Source organism: Camelus ferus, chromosome 6, assembly GCF_009834535.1.
Source record: "Camelus ferus isolate YT-003-E chromosome 6, BCGSAC_Cfer_1.0, whole genome shotgun sequence".
Lineage (NCBI taxonomy): Eukaryota > Metazoa > Chordata > Mammalia > Artiodactyla > Camelidae > Camelus > Camelus ferus.
Window position 1 is genome coordinate 30,829,230 of NC_045701.1, and position 21,683 is coordinate 30,850,912.

The 21,683-nt window shown below is 39.0% G+C and overlaps 2 protein-coding genes and 1 pseudogene across 2 annotated transcripts in view; 2 read left to right on the top strand and 1 right to left on the bottom strand.

Moving 5' to 3' along the window:
* Positions 1-14,561, bottom strand: RAB2B (RAB2B, member RAS oncogene family). Its single transcript, XM_032481653.1, has 8 exons — positions 14,213-14,561; positions 13,906-13,977; positions 11,422-11,489; positions 6,527-6,609; positions 6,217-6,309; positions 3,124-3,235; positions 2,461-2,529; positions 1-1,669 (listed from the first exon to the last, which is right to left on the bottom strand). The coding sequence occupies exons 1-8, from the start codon at positions 14,256-14,258 to the stop codon at positions 1,562-1,564; spliced, it is 651 nt and encodes a 216-aa protein (XP_032337544.1). The 5' UTR covers positions 14,259-14,561; the 3' UTR covers positions 1-1,561.
* The window catches only part of TOX4 (TOX high mobility group box family member 4), a 13,923-nt gene continuing 6,791 nt past the window's right edge, over positions 14,552-21,683 (top strand). Inside the window, exons 1-3 of the mRNA XM_032481652.1 lie at positions 14,552-14,663; positions 14,871-14,939; positions 21,194-21,436. Coding sequence (XP_032337543.1) covers positions 14,658-14,663; positions 14,871-14,939; positions 21,194-21,436 — 318 coding nt within the window. The 5' untranslated portion in view covers positions 14,552-14,657. The remainder of the gene's footprint in view (positions 14,664-14,870; positions 14,940-21,193; positions 21,437-21,683) is intronic.
* Positions 14,610-18,464, top strand: LOC102511421 (annotated as a pseudogene).

Consider the following 21,683-nt stretch of genomic DNA (forward strand, 5'->3'; position numbering starts at 1 on the left):
TGAGCAGCTTGAATACATGCATATATTTAATAATGAAACAATTCATCAACAACCAAAAAAGATGAGAAAAACTCACGAGACCTCAGCGCTGTGGAAGAGAATGGGACATCAGGGCAAAATGATGCGGCAACTCACCCAGGAAGCTGCATAATGAGTGAAGCAAAGGCAAATTGGACTAGGATAGTATCATATGCTCTTGAAAAGGAGAATGGCTGGAGAAGTACCCACTTATTTGACTGCTCGGAAGCAGGCAGCCTTCCTGTATGCCACATGGAATGGAGGCAAAGAGCCAGGGAAGGGAGAGACAGGAGAGGGAGAAGAGCAATGTAGAATCCAGGGTAAGCAGGTGGAAGAGACTGAGATAGAATTACAGAGAGATGTGTCTAAGGCCTTTTGTTTCCTCTGCAGCCTAAAATAAAACTGTCCCCAGTCTTTAAGTGTGTCAGTCAAATTCAGTGATCACATGTGTAGCACTAGGCACTGTGAGGGAATGGTGGAGGAAGGGGTTTACAAAAGTGGAGGGATAACATGGTTCCTGCCCTCAAGGAGCTTACAACCTATATGGGGAGACAGGTTCCACACACAAAGCAACTATAAAACATATTTACAAAGTAACATAAATACAAATAAATATACACATGAATAAACAACAGGTGAAAGCTACGGGATACTGTGCAATAATTGTGCAGAAGTCCCTAGGTCAGTCAAAGGAGGCTTTCTGAAGGGGAAAAATGTGGACTTTGGGTATAATGTTAGTGGAGAGTAGGGCATGTGCAAAGGCAGAGAAGTGGAAGCAAGTATGTCATGTCCAGTAAGCAGACTGGCTTGATTATAGCACAAAGTCAAAATAGGTCTCATTAAGAAGTGAGTGTGAAGAAACAGGAGGAGTCTATTTGGTGAAAGACACTGACTACTATGTTAGGTCTGGTCCCTAAAACAAAATGAACAGGGAAAGATATTTTCTGTAGGTAATGACAGCAAGTGGCCACAGGTTGAGGAGCAACTCCAATGGTCTCAAAAGTTCTGTAGTTACTCTAAGACAGAGAAACTAGCAATGGGGTGGTGGAGAAGTATTCAGCATCCTTGAGCAGTTCAAGGAGAAGGAACTGCCTTCAACAACTCTTATGAAATGGCAAGTGAAAACGCTTAATGAAATCCACAGACAGAGGATCTCTGGTCCAAAGGCCAGCCAGATCCCAATAATCTCAAGTGCTCAAGCAGAATGTCCTAGACCTTTGTTACTAATTCTTGGTGGGGAGTAGATTGTGTATGTTTATAAAAGAATTTATTTTTGAACTACCGTGACAATCAGCTTTGATCCTAACATTTTAGAAATTAAAATAGGAGAACGAGAAGAGCCCTAATCTATAGGGAATGCTCACGTCCCTGAAGAAGGACAGGTCAGTAAGGGCCCAAATTCTCCCCTGGTCTTTAAGTGGAAAGGCAAAACGTCACACCTTGAAAAGAGGCTTTTCTCAGCCAAAGCAAGTAAGACCTCTTTCTTTAAGCCTATTGATCTGAAGCTGTTCCAGGAAGGAAAAAAAGAGTCCAGGCCAGATGTTCAGCAGCAGCCAGAGTCGGCCCCGATGTCACGAGAGTTCCGCTGGGAGGCACTGGGTCCCACTGATGTTGAAATACACTGCTGGGGGCCAATCTTGATGCCATTTGCCTGTAAAAGAAAAGAGGCAATAGTTCCCATCTCAGTGCGAAAGTAAATGGGAGAAAGGAGAGGGATAAAAGGAAAAATCGTTAATTACACTTTCTAACAGCAGACATGGCCTTGGCAGGTAACCATGTGGCCTAGTCAGACTGTTGTGGGACAGTAACCTATGACAGTAAAGATGAGATGACTTGGGGGCGGAGGGGTTATAGCTCAGTGGTAGAGTGCATGCTTAGCATGCACAAGGTCCTGGGTTCAATTCCCAGTACCTCCATTAAAAAAAAAAAAGACATGCTAGCCAGCTGTGGTACTGAAGATCACTGGAAGTGGCTTTTGTGCCCATTTTATAGTGACTGTTATACTTCAGTTTCAAAGCTGCGTGCAGAATCAGGATGTGATTAGGGAAGAGTAGAAGAGGCAAAAGAGAAGGAGCAGCATATTAGCATATAATTCTCTTTTTTGGCCCCAAAATGTGCTTTATAGAAATGGCCATGCTGAGTAATTAAGAATCACACCTTCTCCATGCTCTGAAATAGTAAAAAACTGATGTTGAGAAGAAAACTTCCCACACATATAAGCCTTTTGGATCACCAACTAATAATCTCTTTCAGCATTCTGGGTCTCAAACTTGAGCAAAAACAGAAAATGATGACAGGTTTCTGTGTACCTACATTAAAAAACCAAGTATGACTTGCTTCAAATAGTATGATGTTAGACAGGAAATGCTTACACTCTAGGGAGCTTCCTGTCCTGTTTAAGATAAAGCAAAGTGAACTGTCCGCCCCCTCAGGCTTTCTCACCTCATTGTGGACATCAAATAAACCCTGCTGGATCTTCCTATATATTTCTTTGGCTGTGTTAATGAAGGCCTAAAGGAGACAGGAATCACGGTATTAGGCTCAAGTTTAGGTAGAGAAATTAGGAAAGGAGAATACAAATATTATTCCTATTTCTAAGGTGAATTAGGAACCAGTAGAAAAATGGAGCAAAAATACAGAAGGTCCCCCAAAGGCCCTATAAAAGCCACTGAGAGTAGTTTCAAAAAGAAAAAAGGTATTATGTGGTATTTTGGTACTGACACAAGATGTACCTAGAATTCCTAGGTTGGCACCCTCCGCAGATAAAACATGCTCTTTTCTCAGTTAGTTACTGAAGATATAGTTAACATCAGGTTTAGGAATGACTACAGTAGAACCCACTAGATGCTCCAACTAAAATGACTCACAAGTAACAGCAGTGTCAATCCATACTTGCCAATTAACATAACCCGATACAAAAGTAAAACCTTAGGAATCAAAGAAAAAAGAAATTGAACAATTACCTTAAAGGGAGACATATGGTCACTATGACCATAAGACATCCTTTCCTTACCCATGTCTTACAGGGGAAGAGAATTCTGAATAAAAGGACCAAGATACGGCATGATCTCTGAAAAGCTTTCCCTACTCTTTTGGAAATAGTACCTCTTCAACATTGCAGGCTGTTTTGGCTGAAGTTTCCATGAATATGAGTCCATGTTCCCGAGCAAAGGCCTCTCCCTCTTCTCTCTTCACGTCCCTACGGGACTCTAAGTCACTGCAAGAGATTAAATGGCGAGAAAACTAAAAAAAGGATCCAAGTGAAAGAAGAAACACTTGCTCTAAAAGAATTCCATAGCTGTTTCAACTGCCAGTTAATCCATAAGGAATGTAGATCCTGTATGATGCTCTCTTGTATAAGGTTACTGATTTCCATGGCCTCTTGGAAAATCTTCAGATCAGATTCTTGTCAGCTGCTGCATGGTTGAGGCTAATACCTTACTCTATGACAGAGAAAAAAGGGTTTATAAAAGGTTAGGCAAGCCCCATAGTAACTCAAGGCGTATGCCCTATGCTTCTTTTTTGAGTGAGATCCAGTTAAAGCAAAGGAAAGAAGAGGAAAGGGAAATTTCAGTTGTTGGGAAGTAGAAAAGTCATAGATTTCCCATCTCATAGTGGTAAGTGTCTTCCTCTTTCCTGGAGGCAATCCACAAGAAGAGAGAGAGCCAGGAATAAGGAGAACACAGTCGCCTTAACTCTCACTAGTCTCATTATTAATGTGTATAATAAATAGCAGCCTGCCACCAGGGAAAAGAAGGATTCAGAGAAAATGATATAGATAAAATTATGTGATGGGAGAATAGGAAGATAGAGCCAGTTTTTCACCATGGGAAAAAAATCAAGGAGTAAGTCCATTAAAGAACAACAAAACTACAAAATGTATATGTATTATTCATCAGCTGTGTGACGACCAGGGAAGAACTATCCCTCCAAATGGCAACACTCCCAAGTTTGTACCTCTGGCCCAGATGCTCCTCTAAGCTCCAGATCTGTTTGTCCATTTGTCTATTCCTCATTTCCTTTTTGATGTGTAAAAGGCACCTTAGACGTACATCAAAATGGAATGTGATATTTTCCCCCAACCTGATTCTGTCCCAGGCTTCCACACCTCCATAAGTGGCACAAGACAAAAGCCAAGACATTAACACCTTTTCCTCCTTTACTCTGAATGCCTAATCCATCCCAAAGGGAGGTACTTCCAAAATAGGCCTTAAAAATCATCCTTTTCTCTCTCTCCAGTGTCATCAACCTAGTCCAATCCACCACTCTCTCACTTGGACTACTGCAGCCGAGATCCACTTCAACACTTGCTCCCCTCCAGGGTGATCCTCTAAAATCTGATCAAGTGACTTCTCTGCTTAAAACTCTTGAATGCTTCCTACTGCGTTAACAATAAAACCCAAACTCCCCACTCAGGCCTGCAAGTGCTAGGAGCTCTGGCCCCTGCTTTCCTTTCCAACCTCCTCCTGCAACATTCCCCTTTGATTCAGTCCAACCATACCAGGTTTCTTTAAACATTATAAACTTGTCAAGCTTCTTCCCAGTTCAAGGCTTTCAGAGTTTGTCCCCGCTACTTGATAGCTTTTTTTAAAAAAGTCTGCCCACTGAACTCTTGCCCTTCCTTCAGACTGCAGCTTAAATATCACTACATCAAACACAGGTACCCTGCTACTCTCTTTGATAGTGCCCCTTTTTTCCTTCGCTGCATTTATCACAATTTGTAATCAGATACAGATCATTTTGTATTTACTATCTACGTCCCCACTAGATTGTCCATGGGAGTGAGGGTATGACTTTGTTTTCACCCTGCTCACTCAGGGTCTGGCACAGTGTCTAGGACATAATAGGTTTTCCATAAATTGGTTGAATCAGTAAATGAGTACATGTAATCTGTGGTCACAGTTCTCAAACAAGGCATGACTACAAACTCACAAGGGTGCTCCGGGTTACCTTAAATATTCAAGGGAAACAGCAACCCTCAACATCAGAACACAACATGAATTACAAGCTTTAATATAGATGGCAGTGTCAACATCAGATTATGACAGATTCCATTCAACATTTGCACATCTTTGTGAAGCCGTGTTTTTGGCAGTTGCTGTGACAAGAAGCACAAAAATCAATTTGGAATAGAAAGGAGAATGGAAGCGTCCAATCGTGATTCCCAGGTTTGAGAAGCTGTGCTGTGCTCGACAGGCTTACACAGGTCATCAATGACTAACTGTGGCTATTGAAGAATGAAATAAAAAATTCTTTTTCTTTTAATTTGTGCTTTTCATTTTTCAGTTACTAAGTTGTTATGACAAAACACTTGTTACACTGTTTACATCTAACTATTTAATACCAAAACAGGTAGGTATGTCTTTTGGCTTATGGCTGCCATAGAAAATTTTCTGAGAATAACAAATGTTGGTGAGGCTGTGGGGAAACTGGAACCCTTGTCATCACTGGTAGTAATATTAGGATGGTGCAGCCGCTACGGAAAATAGCACGGTGGCACCTCAAAAAATTTAACACCCAATTACTGTAAGATCCAGCAATTCCACTTTTAAGTATATATCCCAAAAAATTGAAAGCAAGGACCCAAAGAGATATCTGTACGCTCATGTTGACAGCAGCATTACTCACAATAGCCAAAAGAAGCAACCCAAGTGTCCATCAATGGATGAATAAACAAAATGTGGTAAGTACATACAATGGGTTACTATCCAGCCTCAAAAAGGAAGGAAATTCTGACACATGCTACGGCGTGGATAAACCTTGAGGACATTATGCCAAAAGAAATAAGCCAGTAACAAAACACAAAGATTGAATGATTCCACTTATGAGAGGTTCCTAGCGTAGTCAATTTCCAGAGACAGAAAGTAAATGTTGGTTGCTACCGGCTGGTGGGATGGGGAACGTGGAGTTAGTGTTTACAGGAACAGAATTTCAGTTTGGGGGGATGAAAAAGTTCTGGAGATGGATGGTGGTGATGGTTGCAGAAGAATGTAAATATACTTAATGCCACAGAACTGTACATTTAAAAATGGTTAAAATGGTAAATTTTATGTTACATACGTTTTACCACAATAATTTTTTTTTAACTGAGACACTAAATGTACCTAAACTAAAAAAGTTTGGGGCTCAAGTGATTCAATGTCCTTAGGTTACCTAGATGATCCCTAACACTTATTACTTATACAAATAATATTTTACCTCTTATTCCCAATCAGCATGATAACCATGTTGGAGCTAGAGTGCTGCCGGGCATCCTCTAACCAGGAGGTCAGGTGGTTGAAGGTTTCACGCCTACAGCAGAGAAGTTTAGAAAGTGGGTCAGAGGTCTATTTCAAAATGTCAACGTAATTTCAAATGTATGGGAAGAGGGGGAAGTCACACGTGTAAAGAAAAATATTATAGAGGTCACTCCTCTTTAGTATTCTTACCAGAATCAGTAGACAGAAAAGAAAACGATTTTGACACCATGGGGAAGAGTCTCCCTCTCACCCCTCCAGCTCTGACTCACCTTGTAATGTCATACACCAGCAGCGCTCCCGCCGCTCCCCTGTAGTAGGAACGGGTGATGGAACGGAAGGATTCCTGCCCAGCCTTTCCCGTCAACATGGCAACAAAAAAACCCCAACAAAACCAGGTTATTTCCAGAGGGCTGACTTGATCACTTAACATAAAGGACTTAATTTTTAAAAAGAACTTCTATTAAGAAAAGAGAATTAGGGAAAGGAAGCCTGACTGCCCAGGGAAAGTCCAGGTGGGAAATCAATTCTTTTAATGGGGCTGCAATTGATATTTTGGGTGGGTCAATTCTTCCTGTGAGACTGTCCATCAAACTGCTGAATGCATTGGCATCCCTAACTCCCTGTGACTAAGTGTCAGTAGCATTCCCAGTCAGTGCGACAATCAAAGACACCCCATGCATTTCCCAATATCCCCTAGGAGACAACTGGAAATAGGACTAAAAACTCAAGAGTATATTCAATCCCACACAATGTCAAACATATCACATTAACCCTTTTTTTCTGTTTCTATTCCTTTATCTATAAAAAGAAAAATTATCTTAGAATTCCTAACACAAGTTTCATTCCAATGGATCAATGTAGAAAATTAGATAAAAAGCACTTGAATTGGGCATATGCTAGTTAAACTTTAGAGTTCCACTAATAAGGCAGGACTACACTCAAGATGTCCCTTGCTGGGATCTTGTCATGGCGAATAGGAGTAAGGAACAGGGAAAAGGAGCCCAGGGACCAGGACAGAGCTTTCTTTAAAAAAAAAAAAAAAATCATCCAACTATTCACACTCTAATCTCATTTCCAACTGGGGCCAAGATATTAAGTTTTATTTATAACTGAGAGATTTATTGATGCCCCCCTTATACTAGATGCTTTTGCTTTCTTGATGGAATAGGTTTTGGGGTTTTTTTCCTTAGAGGAAGCAAAAGCATCTAAATATGAATACCCTGGGCGTTGAATCTATCCTATTAGAAAAGTTATCACATTCTTGAAATTGTTTATCCTCATATCACTTCATAAAAGTTAGGAAGGAATACCACTGTTCATAACTTAAAGATAGGAAAACTAAGATGTGGACATGGGAAAATAAATAGCTTTCTCATAGTACGGTGACAGTAATAGTGATGGTACTAATGACCATACAGATAGGAAAAAATGAGGCTCAAAGTGTAACTTCAGTAACTGGCCAAAAGTTATAAAGTCTATAAAATGCTGAATCCATAATTAAACTTAGCAGTCTAGTACCTTGTAGCACAAAAGTTTGCTTTCTCAGCCATTGAGTTGTAAATCTAAACCCAAGTTTGAGTGTGAGAAGAGTGTCCCGGCACACGAATTCTAAGGTAACTTTTACAACAATACAAGAATCTCTTAGTATAAGCATCATAAAAGCTTTTAATGAGTTGCATACCTGTTAGAACATCAAAATCCAAAAATAATTCTAAAGAACTTTGTTGGTCACATTAAAAATACTTTAAGGTTTAAAACATGCCTTTTCCCTCCCAGAGCTCATGTAAATTTCACTTATTCCCTAATAGTTTTACACCTTAAATTGTCAGATTCCTGTTTTGCTTTTATCTTACTTTTTCTCCTCTTCTGCTATAGTTGAAAGCCCCCTCCTTCCTTGTGGCCTTCTAGGAACTAAAAAAGGTCTGAAGGAGTCCTGGGTGATGGCTGAATCAGAAGGCAGCATTTAACTTTAGCAGCAGAAAACAGTGGGCCATCAGAAAACGCTTTTTTTTTTAAACTTCGTTTTTTTAAACATTTTATTTTTTATGTTTTATTTCTTTATTACTGTATTATTTAATTATTTTGTCTTGGCAGTGTCAGAGGGAGAAGTAATTAGGTTTATTTATTTTTAGAGGAGGTACTGGGGATAGAACCCAGGGCCTCATGCATGCAAAGCAGGCACTCTACCACTTGAGCTATATCCTCCTCCCAGAAAATGCTTTTTAAAACCAAACCACTATACTTCATCTCATTCAGTTTCTGAACCTAAGTTTGTGAGCCAATAAGCTAGAAAGAGTGAGCAGTTCAATTTGGGTTGGTCTGCACCAGTCTGAGGTATCTCTGTCCATCCTCAGAAGAAAAAAAAAAAAATCTGAAGCAGCAAAGAATTAATACAGAGGTTTGATAAAGAGAATTAACAGCTTTCTAATTTCTCCCAAGTGGAAGCATCACATTATATACAGTTTCAAGATACATAGAGTATCTATTCCTACAAAGTCAGATAGGCTCATTTCCTAAGAATCAAAATGCATTCCAAAGTAAAATACAAATGAATTTGGGATTATTTAATCAGTATTTTATATTAGTCACAGTACAATGCCTCTTCATTTAGCATGGTTACTTGGGCAACTACACATAGAGAATGAACAAAAAGAAAAAGTAATATGAGTAACCTATAATGAAAAAGAATATGAAAATCAATATATGTATGTATATGTATGAACTATTATGCTGTATACCAGAAATTGACACAACATTGTAAACTGACTATACTTCAATTAAAAAAAAGTAATACAGTTTCCTAAATCCTTATCAATAACCAAAACAGGGACAACAAAAAATTTTGGATAACCTGATATCTTTAAAAATACTCTTTATGGCAATCCCTAAACATTTTCAAATAAGTAGGAAGCCCTAGTACACTGAAACCTAGTATCTTTCTATGATGCAGCAAAGTTTAGTCTTATTTAAAAACAATTATTAAAAGGAAGCCGAAAAGAACTAGGCCAACTGCATCACAAGTGACTATCAGGCCATGTGATTCTTGAGCATCCTGTCAACAGAGCAGTGGCTCTCAATTTTCTTATTTTATGATCCACCGTGTCTCCTATTACCACTTCAGGAAAAAAGAAAAAGCCAGCAAGCCAACAATTAGACACTCTCATGACCATGACCATGACCATACCACTAACTGGTAGCTACTAGACATAGAATACCAAACTTGTGGTTGCCAAGGGGGCAGGGGGTGGGAAGGGACAGACTGGGATTTCAAAATTTGTGGATACTGACAGGCATATGCAGAATAGATAAACAAGATTACACTGTATAGCACAGGGAAATATATACAAGATCTTGTGGTAGCTCACAGAGAAAAAAAAAATGTGACAATGAATATATGTATATTCATGCATAACTCAAAAATTGTGCTCTACACTGGAATTTGACACAACATTGTAAAATGACTATAACTCAATAATAAATAAATAAAAATAAAAATAAAAATAAAAAGACAGGATGTAACTTGTACCAGGTTTGATACCTATGGGCTTCACTCTTTTCACCTCCTCAGAATTTGTCCTGTGGCCTCTTTAGGGGCCAAATCTACCTTTCTGGGAAATAAAAACCCTGGGGATAATAAGAGGAGAGTTGTAATACCAACTTGTGTTAATAGTGACAAAGAATCCCTGGGCCCCAACAATAAAAGAAGGGAATGAAGTAGCAGCTGTTTAAGAAATATATGAACTTAACCTTGGTAACAGATATAGAGAAATATACTTCCTCGGCTTTACTGGGAAGAAAAGGCTAGAAACGAAACTGGACAGAAGAAGCAAGTTTAGAAGTTTATGAGGTATCCGGCTAGTGCTACCACTATCAGAGATGTGAAGTCTATGTTCTACAATTAGGGCAAGCCAATATAGTGAGATGAAGAATCTGATCAGGGGGTCAAAAGATTATTAAAATGCTTGCAAATACAACGAAATCATCCTAGTTAAAAGCAACTGATCGATGAGTGCATTCAAAAGTGGTAACAACCTTGGGGACCACCAGAAAAGGACCCCCTACAAAATAGGGCCTAGAATAGCAAAGAACTACTTTTAAGACAGAAACCTGCATGTCTTGAGGTGGGGAAGGAGGGAAAAGGGAAGCAAAAAAGGAAAAATCACTTGTGCACTGGTTGTAGATATAAGGGCTTCAGCTTTAAGTTCTGAGAAGAAATAGAATCAAATAAGAAGTGAACAAAAATAGGAAGAGATTTTAGCTGCATATCAGGAACTATGTGTTAGCTCCCTTCTACTTAAAATAGACTAGGATATTATTTCCCTTGGGGAAAAGAAAGGTAAAAACCAAGTGAAATAATGCATCTGAAAGCAATTTTTCCGGATGAAGGAAAATTACACTAAGTCAAACTAAATTTTGGCAGTACTACATTTGTCAGTTTTCAAGTATGTATAACTTTTGACCCAGATTTTCCAATTCTGGGCAGGTATTCCACAGAAAATCTCAAAAAGGTGTAGTAGATAAGAATGTTCAGTGAAACTCTGCAATGGTGAAAAATTGGAAATGACCTAAATTTCCATGAAGGGGAGGATGGTTAAATAAGTTATGGTACAATCTGTGATTCTGTGCAATGGTTAAAAGGGATGAAGTAGATGTATATGTATTGAGGTGGAAAAGCTTCCAACCATAGAGATTACTAAAGAAAAAAACCTAAGTCACACAGCTAGGTCTACTTTACCATGATTCTAACATGTAAAAACTAACAAAAACAAAACCAGTACCATATATTTGTATATGTTTACATTTATGCATCTAAATACAGAGAAAAAGTCTGAAAGCATAAACACAGAATTGTTAATAGTGGTTTAGTCTGGTAAAGCAGAAACCAAAATTGAAAGGAAGAAGAGGTTTACGTGTGTAAAGGGGCCATTCATTTTTAACTCTATATACTTAGATGGTTTACTTTTATTATTTTTTTGACTAGAACAAACTCACATAAATTACTTGGGTAGTTTAAAACAAAAATAAAAAGGTATGGCATTCCACCCCCTCCCATCTCATCTCCATCATTAGTCCCACCACCCTCAGAGCCCTTGGCCCCTTCAATGGCCTTTTCTGTTATATTTGGATCTTAGTCAAGGACTGAAGAATTTTTGTCTTCTCTCACCGTATCCCAGATTTGTAGTTTGATTTGTTTTCCATCAATGTTGACCATACGTGCCCCAAACTCCACACCTGTCAGTTAAGACCAAGAGAAAGAATGTGATTCCATGAACAACAGCATGTTGAGTGAGAGGTTCATGCTTTTCCTCAACGTGCTAATGATTTATCCTGTCTGCGCTCAGTGCCACTAAGCCCATTACAGCTGCCTATTTTCTCCAATTAATTTTGTGTTTCTTGAAGTTTTATTTAATCTTTTAGAGTTAAAAACTACGTTTTAGGTGATTATGATCTCAGGACTATAACCAAAAAGCAGATATGGGGCTAAAACTACTTAAAAAGTCAAATAGAAAAGGTGAATACCTTTTTAAACAATATTATTTAATGCTTAAATCTGACTAGGTAATGTTTAATTCTGTAACTGTTTAAAAAAACTTCGAAAAATTCGGAAAATATTTCCTATTATTTTTCTCAGTCACTCTCCAGTCCTTTCTATGAAACAACATTTGTTTCTTGCAATTCTACAATTTTTGTTTGAGAAAAGCGCCTATCTAAGAAATAGGTTCTAGAGAATGAAATATTTCAGACCCCCAGTAATTACCAGAGTTCACCAGAATACAGCCTTCCTCATAGGAATATGGAAATAGTCAGTCTGAATAAAGGTTTTGATTTACCTGGACTTCATCTTCTTTCAAGGTAATGTCAGGACAAAACTTAAAAATCAAAGGTCACTCACATTAAAAATACTTGGTCATAAGTCAGACAATGTCCCCTATTGTCTACTTTTATACAGTACTTGACTCCAGGAATTCTGATTTCCAAGTAAGAAAGAGCACTAATCTGGTTTCTGCTGAAGGACAGAAATGTGCCTGTTCAGTGGCCCCATGCACAATATCCAGAATTTCTCTCAACTCAAAGGTTCTACAGTCAATAAGACAGATTTAAAAAAGGATTGTTTCTTACTACTTGACACAGTTTCATCAAGAATAGTGATTGTTACTGAAAAAAATCATTGATTTTTTTTTCTTTCTGGACAACAGGAATGGAATTTCAATGGGGAATAACTAAAAAATAAAACTTTTGTCTCCTTTTATGCAACTTCTTCTAGTTATGCATTTGGTGAGCCTTATATATTACACAGATTTTCTAACCAACTGCTTTGTTTATCTTGGTATAAAAGAATGAATTCAGAAACAAAACCTGTATTGGACTCTGGGGAAAACATGATTGATTACTTTATTCCTCTGCTTTAAAACTTGTCATTTGCTCCCACTACCTTCAGGTGTTTCAAAACTCCATCCCTAAGTTCTCTAGCCTTATTCCTTGCCACTGTCCACTTTAAACTCCATGCTCCAGCCATATTAAATTACTTCCAGTTTCCCAAAGGTAGTCTGATCTCTGTCATTCCTGAACCTTTGCCCATGTTATTTCCTCTTGCTCTGATCATTTTTCCCTCATCTCTACAACCCCTCTGCCTGGCTAACTCTTGCTCATTCCTCCATTTTCAGCCTTTCCTGATAGAGGTGGCAGCCTCTTTTTTCCTTTTGCAATAGGAATTTACTTGTCAGTATCTGCTCCCAGCCCCACCTCCTACACTGGACTTCCAATGTAGGCGCAGTGTTTGCCTTGTTAAGCACTGTATCACGAGCATCTCGCAGTGTGGCTGTTCACTTGATATTCATTTGCAAAAATAATTTCCTGTCGATACTATCCTCTAAATCCTTTTCTAACCCCATTAGTTACTTGGCTTTAAATATATCCTTTGGGAGCAGTAGTACCTTCAGATTTCCATAAGGTGGGATTTGAAAGAGGCAATACAATAAGAACTAGTGATTTTATTCAGAAACATCTGCAGGGCAAGAAAACTAGTTTCACATATATATTCTTTATTTGGGCTGGGATTATGAAGATTATGAGGCAGGGGTTGCTAAAGCCTCAGCAGGCCGTGCCTTACCACAAATGTGTGAAAGATGTTTATACTTTCTAGGATCACCAGTGTGTTTGTAGAACTCTATTATGCTCTTCTCTTTAAAAGACGTTATTAGTTTCATCTACCTCTAGTTTGGGATAATTCTTCAATTTGCTTCTTCCTCTCCAACACACACAAAAATGGATATTATGATTGCTTTGAAAAATATGTGAGGTTCGCACTAATTTGCCGCAAAGCAAGGTGAGCTTTTGAATAAGTAGTTAACGCTTTGATGGGGTTTTTCATAAACATACCAATGGCATTTGGGGAAGAAAATCCCTACGACAACTAATCCATACCTCACGCTCATCTCTAAATCTACAGTTACCTTTCAATTTACTCCCCATTACACTCCTCCCTATCTATCAGGATGTGATTAGTCACTCTTCACTTAACATAACTTTGAACTAGTTCAAAAGTGGGGAGAGGTAACTTTGTACTTCGAACACTAAAGGCTGCTAACTTTCCACTTTAGCCAGTCAAGTTTCATACTCTATTCTGGGACAGATATATGTACTTTACCTATTGTGAGGTCGTGGACAGGCTGGAACCGCTTGTCTGTAAACTGCAGGAGGAGACATGACTTCCCCACACCTGAAAGAGGAGGACCCGCGATCTAGGAGTCACGCGACCCGGGAACAGCCCCGTGTTGGGGTGTCCGGGACTGGGGAAGGGGAGCCCCGAGCCCCGCCCCCGGCCGCCCGCCCTGCCCCGCCCCCGCCAGCTCTTCACTTAATCGCCCAGCCCACTAACTGAGCCCCGCCCCCACGGCCCGATTTGGGAGATTCGGATCCCCGCCACAGTCTGAGGGCTGTCGCCCGCGGGTTACCTGTATCCCCGATGATGATGTACTTGAAGAGATAAGCATAAGTCATGGTCCCGTTTCCTCTGGATTCCGGGTCCGCCCGATTTCCACAGCCACTTACCTCCGGTCCCTCTAGCCACTCAATCTATCGACCTCCGGCCCCTCTAGCCCAAATCACGTCTCTATTGCTCTCCCCCGAAATCCTCTTTCTGTCTGAGCGACGGTAATACCAAGACATCACCTCCAGGGACGCCTCTCACACTCCTACATGCCATTATCCCGCCAAGCACCAGGGGGCGATAGCTAGGTTTTCAGTCCTCTTGGCCTTCCCGACAACAGCCGCACGGCGCTCCTTCCAATCAGCGGAGAGCGACGCACGTCCTTGCGGAAATGACGGCAGTTCCGAGTCCTGTGGGGGCGGTGGGATCGATGAGGGCACTGAGGCCGTGGTAGTAGCCGTTGTGTGAAGATGGAGGTAGGATCCTGAGCGCTGAGAAGGCTGGAGAGAGAGTGCGGCCGAGGGGATGAAGCAGAGACGGGAAGCCGGGCGGCGAGGCGGCTGACGGGAGGGGGGAGAGAGCGGGCTTTGGGGAGTGTTGTCATAATGTCGGGGTCAGAATCCGTCGCTCCGAGCTAACTCCCTGCTTCTAACTTATACCCGCGGCTTTCTTTTGGTTTCCAGTTTCCCGGAGGAAATGACAATTACCTGACGATCACAGGGCCCTCGCATCCCTTCCTGTCAGGGGCCGAGGTGAGCACGAGCTGCCGACGCTACGGGGGCGGGGGGGGAGGGCGAGAGGCATTGGTCGGGGAGGGTGGTGGGGAGGAGAGCGCGGGCGCCGGGGGTCGGGGGCTGGGAACCTGGGGCGGCGGTTGATGTTTGGAGAAAAGTGTCAGCTGTTTCCGGAGCCTGTGAGGACTATGGGGGAGGCCCGGGAAGCTGCTGTCATCCGGAAAGCAGAACGTTGAAAAGAGCGAGCCTATTTCAGAGTGATTCTGGATTGGAATACAGAGTGGGATTGTCTCCTTTCTTGGGGGAGAAATAACTGCAACAATCTTGGGGGATCTCTGTAGGGAGAAAATGTTTCCGCCGAAGAAATTGGGGTGAGTGGAGTTTACCTAGCAGGGGTTAACCGTGGACATGTGTTCATTCTTGAAATGTACTCTGTTGAAAGGGTCTTTGTTTCACTTAAATTTCCTTCTCAGTGTTGGGGTTTTTTTTTTTTTTTTTAGGTTAATAGTTATGATTACTTACATGGTGTTACCTTGTTTTGCTAGTGACAGGATGAAAGGAAATAGCTGCCAGAAAACTTGAAGGGAGTTGAGTAGAACATATGTTTCTCTTTGCCAGTGACTCAGAGTTTGGGCAGGTTACTTCACTTCTGTGTGTCACAGTTTCCCCAGCTGTTAAATGGCTGTAATAATAGTTTCTTACGATGTTGTTAGGTAGAAGTAATGGTCATGGTGAGGTCCCTTAGTATTCCTGGAGAACTTTTGGTTGAAATATTGTCATAATATAAATATGTATTATTTGTTTAGGCAAGGTAAAAGGGAAAGATGGAACAGACAAAAAGAAATTTCTTGGTCTTTGAGAAACTGTGAAGTCTTGAACTTTTACTATCTTTTGAAGATTTTGATTTTTTCCAAACATGGTGTAAAAGTTTTTTTGTATCAATAATTCTCAATTAAAAATCTTTTAAAATATATTTTTATTGAAGTATAGTCAGTTTATCATGTGTCAGTTTCTAGTGTACAGCACAATACTTCAGTCATAGTCATGTATTCATTTTCATATTCTTTTTCAGCATGGGTTACTACAAGGTATTGAATATAGTTCCCTGTGCTATACAGTATAAACTTGTTGTTTAAGAATTCTCAATTGTTGTTGAATGAGCTTATCCTATAATAAACCTTGATGTTTTCCTGGATGAGAATTAGATGGGCTAGGGGCATTTGCTAGTTTTTAAACTTCTTTGTTGCTATTACTATTTATTATCATTCTCCTAAGTAGGGGAAAGTGTGACTCAAATGAGCAGCAAATTTAGAAACAATATAAAACTAAAATTTATTTAATGCTTTGCAGTCTCATTGCTAGTTTCTTGTGAGTGATATCTCCATGGTTTGATTTCATTATTTAGAGTGTTGTAAATTTCACATTGGCCTCATCAAGAAACTTTCTAGGTTTGAGTCTATCCTTGGTTTTTGCTTTTATGACTTTAAGAAATTTAGGGAAAAAAACTATTTTGCTAAGAAGCTCATAACTAAATTTTAGCGGCTTCCTTTACCCTAAGGCTGTATCATTGTTAACATTTCTCCTCATTATAACTTTTCACCTTTCCTTTTCTTTTTAAAAAAAAAAAAACTTTTAATTGGTTTGTGCTTTTTGTTTTTCTGGTCTTAATGTGGGCCACGCCAAATATACCTTAGAAATAGGTAAAGATAATATTAAAAAATTTTCTTTTAGAAGAAGAGTAATTTGTAGAGTTTTCTTGCAAGGAAAAGAAATGTCCACAAAAGTGCTACCCATAAAAAAATACAAATTAAGAATTCTTTTTCATCAAAAGACATCATTAAGAACTTAAATAGGCACTTCACAGACTGGGGAAAGATATTGTAATGCATATTTCTGACTCAGAATATATCAAATACTTCTGCAGAGTGAAATAAAGAATCCAGTTTTAAAACGAGGAAAAGATTTGAACTTGCACTTCATTAAAGAGGGTATCCCAATTTCCATTAGGCGTATAAAAAAGTGTCATCATCACTCACCAGTTAAAAATCATAATGAAATACTATTGCACACCCACCAGAAAGGTGAAAATTAAAAAGACTGACAATTCCAAGAGTTGGTGAGGTTGTAGATAACTCAGTCATTGCTGGTAAGAGTGCAAACTGATCCAACCACTTTGGAGAACTAGCAGTATATACTAAAGATAAACATATATTTTACCCTGTGAGCTGGTAATTTCACTCCTTGATATATACATAACAGAAATGAGTGCATATATTAATCAAAAACATGTATGTTCACAGCAACTTTATATAGATAAACACTGGAAGCAACCCAAATGTCTATAAATTGGTACATTTGTAGAAAAGGATACTACACAGCAATGAAAAAAGGATGAACTACTAATAAATGCAGCATGGGTGATCTCAAAGATATATTGTTGAGTAAAACAAGCCAGACAAAAAAGGATAGACACTGTATGAGTTCGTTTTTTTTTAATGAAGATCAAGAATAGACAACACTAAACTATGGTGATAGAAATCAGAATAGTGGTACCTGATTGGAAGGGAGGGCGTATTGACTAGGAAGGAGCATGAGAAAATCTCTTAGAATGATGGAAATGTTCTGTATCTTTATCTGGGTGGTAGTTAATTGAGTGTTTACATATATAAAAATTTCATTGAGCAGCATGTGAAATTTGTGTACTTTACATAAGTTATAACTCAGTAAAATAAGAAGTAATGATCATTGTTAAAGAGTAGGTATCCAGAGAGGAAGGCTTAGCAGTTATCACATCATTGCCTGAGATAAGAAAGCTCTATAATCCTAAGTGAATTTAATCTTTCTGTTTCTCTCATTCAGATTGGCTCTTAAATAATGATCATTGTGCTTTGAGCACTGGAGAAATAAGTCATAAAGATACCTATCCTTAATTAGGAAAAGTATTTATAACTTTAGAATCAATTAATGATTTCAGGCTGAATAGTTAAAATTTTCTCTACTATGTCAGCTTTTAAGAAAAATTAAATTATTTTAATAACCCATAGTTCCAGTGTATTGTTGAGTAAGTAGGTGTTGGATTAAAATAAATTTCTTTAAAATGAATAATCTACACAGGAAACTATTTAAAGAAATGCTGGCTCTCTCTTCTCTTCTCCGCCATCCTATGTGCGCTTGAGTTTGGTCCTCGCCATGTCTTCTCACAAGACTTTCAGGATCAAGTGATTCCTGGCCAAGAAACAAAAGCAGAATCATCCCATTCCCCAATGGATTCGAATGAAAACTGGTAATAAAATCAGGTACAACTCCAAGAGAAGACAGTGGAGAAGAACCAAGCTGGGTCTATAAGGAGCCGCACATGAGGTGGCGCACATATTTATGCTGTGTCAAGTTCTGCATCTTACCATATCACTCTGAAGATAGTGCTGTTGCATGAACAGCTGGATATGTTTGGGAATATGGGGTTTCTCTTTGTGGCCATGTCTGTGCTCTGTTGCTTTTGCTCAGTCATAAATATGTGAGACCTTTTGTTGAAAAAAAAAAAAAGAAAAAAATAAATGCTGAATTGTATGTTTTGATATGGAAGAATGTGAAAAGGTGGGAAAGTGGTATTTTTTATTTCTTTGCTCTCTCAATAGCCAAGCATCCTTGTTTATAAACTAATTCCCAAACTGCTTCCTCCCTAAACAAGGCCCAGGAATTAAACAGAGAAGGAAATGAGCACCTAGGGAGAAGGTAGCAGCAGCATCTTCCCATTTTCTCCCTTTGTGTTGAAATCCTTTATTTTTACTTTAATAGTTGCTATAGTTTTACCTTTATTTTATATTTGACAGTCTAGAGTATGATTTAGTTATGTAGTAAATTCACTAAAACAACTTTAGATATTAATTACTGAATTTTACCCGTAATCTTACAGATCGTTTGTGGTGGTAAAAGATTTAGAGTGAATCTCTATTCTAGCATGTGATTTACTCTTCTGTATTCTTGAGCATTGCCATTATTTTACTCTTCTTTTTTAAAGGAAGAAACAAATAAATAAAAGAAACCTCCCCCCAAAACACCATTAAAGCCACAGATACTAAATAACAAAGCTGTTTCCACATTCCAGAGGGTGGTGCATAGAAAGAATGCCTTGTTAATTCAATACAATGGAATCTCTGCTTGTCTGGCTTTTTAGTGTAGTCCAGGAGAGCACTCCACATGGTTTATGAGGGCTAGTCCTTTTGTAGAACACTGGTCTTTTGTTTTGGATATGAATTTTTATTTGTCAGTTCTCATTAACGAGTAGTATCATTTTCATATCTCAGCAGATTTGCTTATTTATGTGTTGTGGTAAGCAGAAAAGGATAGGCGTCTTTTGCTTTACCAAAGCAACCTGTATATTTTTTTAAAAACTGGAAACCACTATTATGCAACTGTTAATCTAGTGCAGTAAATGTTTCCCTGATCCTTTTTCCTGTCCCTGTCACTTTGTTTGCATGAGAATTTGGTAAAAACGTTTGTACTATCTTCCTGAAAAATATCCATATGAACTTAAACTGAAATTTCAGAAAGTGTCATGGGCCTGGAGTTAAGAACTTCCACACAGTAACAAAAATTATGAGTTTTGTACTGAGAAAAAATTCAGTTTTAGGGGAGAGTTTTAGTTTTTCCTCAGAAATTGTCTGCCCCTATGCCCCTAATGCTCCTCTCATGTTATATCCCAAATTTTTACCATGCTAAGTGACATAGTAAGGCTTTTGGAGGAGGAAAATACAGAAGTGAAGCTATATACATATCTTTTTGTCTTCTAGCAAACTTTTTTATGTTTTCAATGTGATTCAAAGAAATAGGGCATTTCACAGTTGTACTTTTTTCCCCCCTAGTTTTACTGGTTGCAACTATTCTTTCTAGCAAAATTAAAAATAGTTATATTAGTGAGATCCCTTTCTGGGTCTGGAAAAATCTTGAGGAACTTGTTGACTTTGATCTGAATCAATTGACATTTACTGTGCCATGGGACAGGTTGATAGAATTTAATGTTTCTAAGATAGCAACAATCTATGATGGTTGGGGCAAGTGGCAACTTAATAATAATTAGGATATTATCACTAATAACAGTGGTTAATAACCATTATTAAGCAATTATATATGGCCATATCAGGCCATGTGATAAGTTTTTGTGTACTAAATCCCATTAATCCTCATAACCATATAAGGAGATGACCAATACAACTCCCATTTTATAGATGAGGAAGACCCATTCAAGGTCATATAGTAAGTCCAGAGATGGGATTTGAACCCAGATCTCTCTGATACCAAAATCTCTTGCTATTATTAATGCTCAATTGCTGCAGATGCTGCCATTTTAGTTTTTGGTGTCAAAGGAACCATAGCATTTAGTATATCGTAGGCCAGATATTGGTCTGGTAGCTCCATGAAGGGTGGCCTCATTCAGAATAGAAAGAGTAGGTTATAATTGTAGTTGGACTCAGAGGAAGGGATTGGGTCTTCCAGCTGGAGTAATCTTCTTTTCTTGGAGAAAGGCTTGTTCAGACCAAGGCTAGGAAAGTGTTTGTGAACTGTTAAAGAACCAGTTTGTCTTCTGGCTATGTCTCTTATGAAGGTTTTTCTCCTCACTGTTATCCTTGTCTTGGCATTGCTGGTTTTTCCCAAAATCTTGTACAAATGGGAATTTCATTTGTCGTTAGCATCATGATTTCTAAAATGGAGAAGAGGTAGGAAACTCTTAAGTGTACTTATTTTAGAGGGGCATAAGATTCCCACGAAAGTACCTTTTAGGATCTGCTTCAAAGGAACATAAAACAATAGTCAAAGTATAATTGTCTAGTTAACATTGTGTTTCTGTGGTCTTAATAGTTTAGATGTAATAATTATAAAATAACTGCTATTAGAATCTTTAGAGATTTTAAGCATCACGGCTAAGCAGGTGCTGGGTCCTTACTAAGGGTGCTGAAAGAATCATTCATTAGACCAATGGGCTAAATAGTTTAGGGCAACCAAGATGGTAAAGGTAGAAAAGGGATAAAAGAATTGAGAACTGGTTGATTGGATACAAGATTGGCAGCCTTGTATGTGCCATATGACCAAGGGTATGAGGAAGTAAGGAGATGTATTTATAAAATTAAATAGGTCCTAACAAATTGATAACAAAAATGAGATAGTGGCTGAAAAGAGGTACACTGAGAATCTCCAGTATTCAGCCATGTTCTACACTTAGCAGTATGCGGTTCCTCCTCTTCCCACTAATTCTTTTTCCCTTTTTCCCCCTACAGACGTTCCATACACCAAGCTTGGGTGATGAGGAATTTGAAATCCCACCTATCTCCTTGGATTCTGATCCCTCACTGGCTGTCTCAGATGTGGTTGGCCACTTTGATGACCTGGCAGACCCTTCCTCCTCTCAGGATGGCAGCTTCTCAGCCCAGTATGGAGTCCAGACATTGGACATGCCAGTGGGCATGACCCATGGCTTGATGGAGCAGGGCGGGGGGCTCCTGAGTGGGGGCTTGACCATGGTAAGGGGCAAGACATTATCAGGCTTACCCAAGCTCATGGGCATAGTGTTAGGGGAGACAAAAGTGACTCTCTAGTCCTTGCTACACTTAGGTATTACTTATTTCTCATTCTTGTGGCTAAAGGCTCATCAACAAAAACCTCAGTTCCTCTGAATAAATCATATTTATCATCTAAATCAATTTTACTTGAAAAAAATGTTTTAAAATTGTAAAATGACCAGTGTTAACCTTGAAGTGAAAATGATTT